Consider the following 2,500-nt stretch of genomic DNA (forward strand, 5'->3'; position numbering starts at 1 on the left):
ATTAGGCAGCAATAAAAACAAAACAAATAAAGCGCTCTTCTTTATTTTATTACTTGCTGCTTCTTTATTTAATTAGTTGCTGCTGCATGTCTACCTGTCTTGCGCGAAGAAAGAGAGGAAAGGGGCCCCACGAAAAACGAATGGGGGCCCCATCAGGAAGAGGGGCCCTCGCTAGGGGCCCCTCAGCACGCTGCAGCAAATGGTGCAGCACAAATGCCTCTGCAGCAGCACTTGCTTCCGCTTCCTCCATCGCCGATGCCCTGTCACTGTCACTGCTGCTGCTGCTGCTGTTGCTGCTGCTGTCTAGTAGCTTCTTCTTATTAATAAGTTTTAAAAGAGTTGCTGCAAGCAGCAAAACAAGAAATGAAGCTAAAGATAAACCTGAACATCTACAGGCTTGAAGCCACGCATATAAAGGCAACGGGGGGCCCCTAGGGGGCCCCCCCCTTGTTGGCGTCTTATGTTTTCTTCTATAGGGGCCCTTCAATGAGTTGAGGGGCCCCCAACCATTAATACTTAATACTGAAGCAGGGATTAGCTGCTGCGGCTGCTGCAGCAGTAGCTTCCGATGCTGCAGCTGCTGCTGTTGGTGCAGCAGCAGCTGCTGCTGCTGGGTAATTCGCAGGGGCCTCGCTGCAGCAGCAACACGTATTTGTGCTGCTGCTGCAGATAAAGGATTGAGGATATAAAGCAGGGAAGAGAGGAGCAGCAAAACGGAATAACTGCAGCACCACATATGCAGCGCCGCAGCAGCAGCAGCAAGAGCAACAAAGTCAGAGATCCCTGCTGTCTTCTGGAGAATAGTATAGGATAATAATATAAAATATGATATAAAAATAACAATAAAAATAATAATACTAGTACTATTATTTACACCAGATACTCAATATTCGCTTGTAGGGTAGGGGGGCCCCCAGCAGCAGGGGGGCCCCCTGCTGCCGCTGCAGTCGGCGCTGCTGCAGCAGGGAGAAGGGGCCCCTCCCTTGTCTGCAGCATTTTGTTGCTTTTCTCTCTATGTGTATTGATGCTTATTATCAGTTTGAGTTTTCAACAGCTTCAGTCAACAGAAGGCCCTATACTCCTGCTGCTGCTGCGGTAGCTGCAGCTGCTGCTGCTGCTGCTGCTGCGCCGGCCGACAGCAGCAAAGTGAGGGAGCAGCAGCAGCAACAGCAGCTTAAGCCAAGCTCAAACAGCAGCACCACCAGCAGCAGCAGTTGCTGCCGCATTATTGACTCAAGTACCAGTACGAAATAGCAGCAACAGAAGCAAACATCAATCAGCAGCAGCAACAGCAACAGCAGCAGCAGCAGCAGCAGCAGCTTGCCTTGTATATGCTTCTTACACTCCTTCCATAGAAATGACTAGCGACTCCAAGGGCCTCAAAGGGGCCCAGGGGGGCCCCCAACGATGGGGGGGCCCCTCCCGGGGGCCCCTAGAGGCCCTTGCTGCTTCAGCAGATGTACGTAAAGCGCTGCTGCTGTTGAATTCTGTTGATCTTGTTGCAGCAGATGCTGGCAGCTGGGGCCCCGTGTCTGCTCAGTGGAGAGCGATGCAGCAGCAGGAATCTCTTAGGGAGGGGGGCCCCCAAAGGGGCCCTAAGGGGGCCCCCTTAAAGGGGGCCCCCCACCCCTATCTGTGTGCATTAGAAGACTTTAAAGAAATGGAGAAGAGGCAGAGGAAGCAGCAGCTACGGCGCTCTCAGTACCCCCCTCAGCAGCAGCAGAAACAACAACAGCAGCAGCTGCAGCAGCAGCAGCAGCAGCAGCAGGAGGGTGTGTTTCCTGGAGTTTTAAGTGCTGTTGTTTTTGTTTCTGTTTTTCTTGATGAGGCTCTACCCCTTCTTTGTTCTTTTATTTATTTTACCCCTTCTCTTCGCCGTCTTATTATCTGCTCAATGCTATCTGTAAGCTGTACAGACACCCAACATAATCTAAAAAATACAGGGGCCCCCCTCTACCTAAACACCCCTTATTCAGTACCCTAAAACAAAGCAGGGGGCCCCCTAAGAAGGGGGCCCCCTAAGATGGGGCCCCCTGAAGCAGGGGCCCCCTTAAGACGGGGGGCCCCCTAAGAGGGGGCCCCCTTAGAAGGGGCCCCCCTTTAGGGTGGGGGGCCCCCTTAAAAGGGGCCCCCCTTAAAAGGGGCCCCCCTTAAGGAGATGCCCCCTAAGTAGAGGACCCTAATAGAGGCGCCCCTGATGCTTGTATTGTTTGCTGCTTTTATTTTGTTTCTTCTCAGGAGGAGCAGCACATGCTGCACTCCCGCTGCATGCAGCAGCAACACTTCTCAACAAACCGCTTCATTCAAACCCTCTGCAAACACAAACAACAACTCCTTACATCCACAATCATGGGGGGCCCCCAAGGGAGCCCCTCAAGGGACCCCTCAGGGGGCCCCCCTCTAGGAGGAATCGCAGGGGGCCCTTCGGGGGGCCCCTCCAGGGGCCCCTCAGGAAGCCTTATAGGGGGCCCCTCAGGGGGCCCCATAGGAGGATTCGCAG

At 53.5% G+C, this 2,500-nt stretch overlaps 2 protein-coding genes across 2 annotated transcripts in view; one reads left to right on the top strand and one right to left on the bottom strand.

Moving 5' to 3' along the window:
- Positions 1–250, bottom strand: part of EAH_00006320 (cysteine protease domain containing protein, putative) — a gene marked incomplete at both ends in the record, with an annotated part of 1,482 nt that extends 1,232 nt beyond the window's left edge. The window contains one exon of the mRNA XM_013396210.1: positions 95–250. Within this exon, the coding sequence (XP_013251664.1) occupies positions 95–250 (156 nt within the window). The remainder of the gene's footprint in view (positions 1–94) is intronic.
- Positions 251–1,357: 1,107 nt separating this feature from the next.
- The window catches only part of EAH_00006330 (hypothetical protein, conserved), a gene marked incomplete at both ends in the record, with an annotated part of 6,749 nt that continues 5,606 nt past the window's right edge, over positions 1,358–2,500 (top strand). Inside the window, 2 exons of the mRNA XM_013396211.1 lie at positions 1,358–1,903; positions 2,239–2,500. The exon at positions 2,239–2,500 is cut by the window's right edge and continues 195 nt beyond it. Of these exons, the coding sequence (XP_013251665.1) occupies positions 1,358–1,903; positions 2,239–2,500 (808 nt within the window). The remainder of the gene's footprint in view (positions 1,904–2,238) is intronic.

The sequence above is a fragment of the Eimeria acervulina genome, genomic scaffold (assembly GCF_000499425.1).
Source record: "Eimeria acervulina Houghton genomic scaffold, Eah_scaff27, whole genome shotgun sequence".
Classification (NCBI taxonomy): domain Eukaryota; phylum Apicomplexa; class Conoidasida; order Eucoccidiorida; family Eimeriidae; genus Eimeria; species Eimeria acervulina.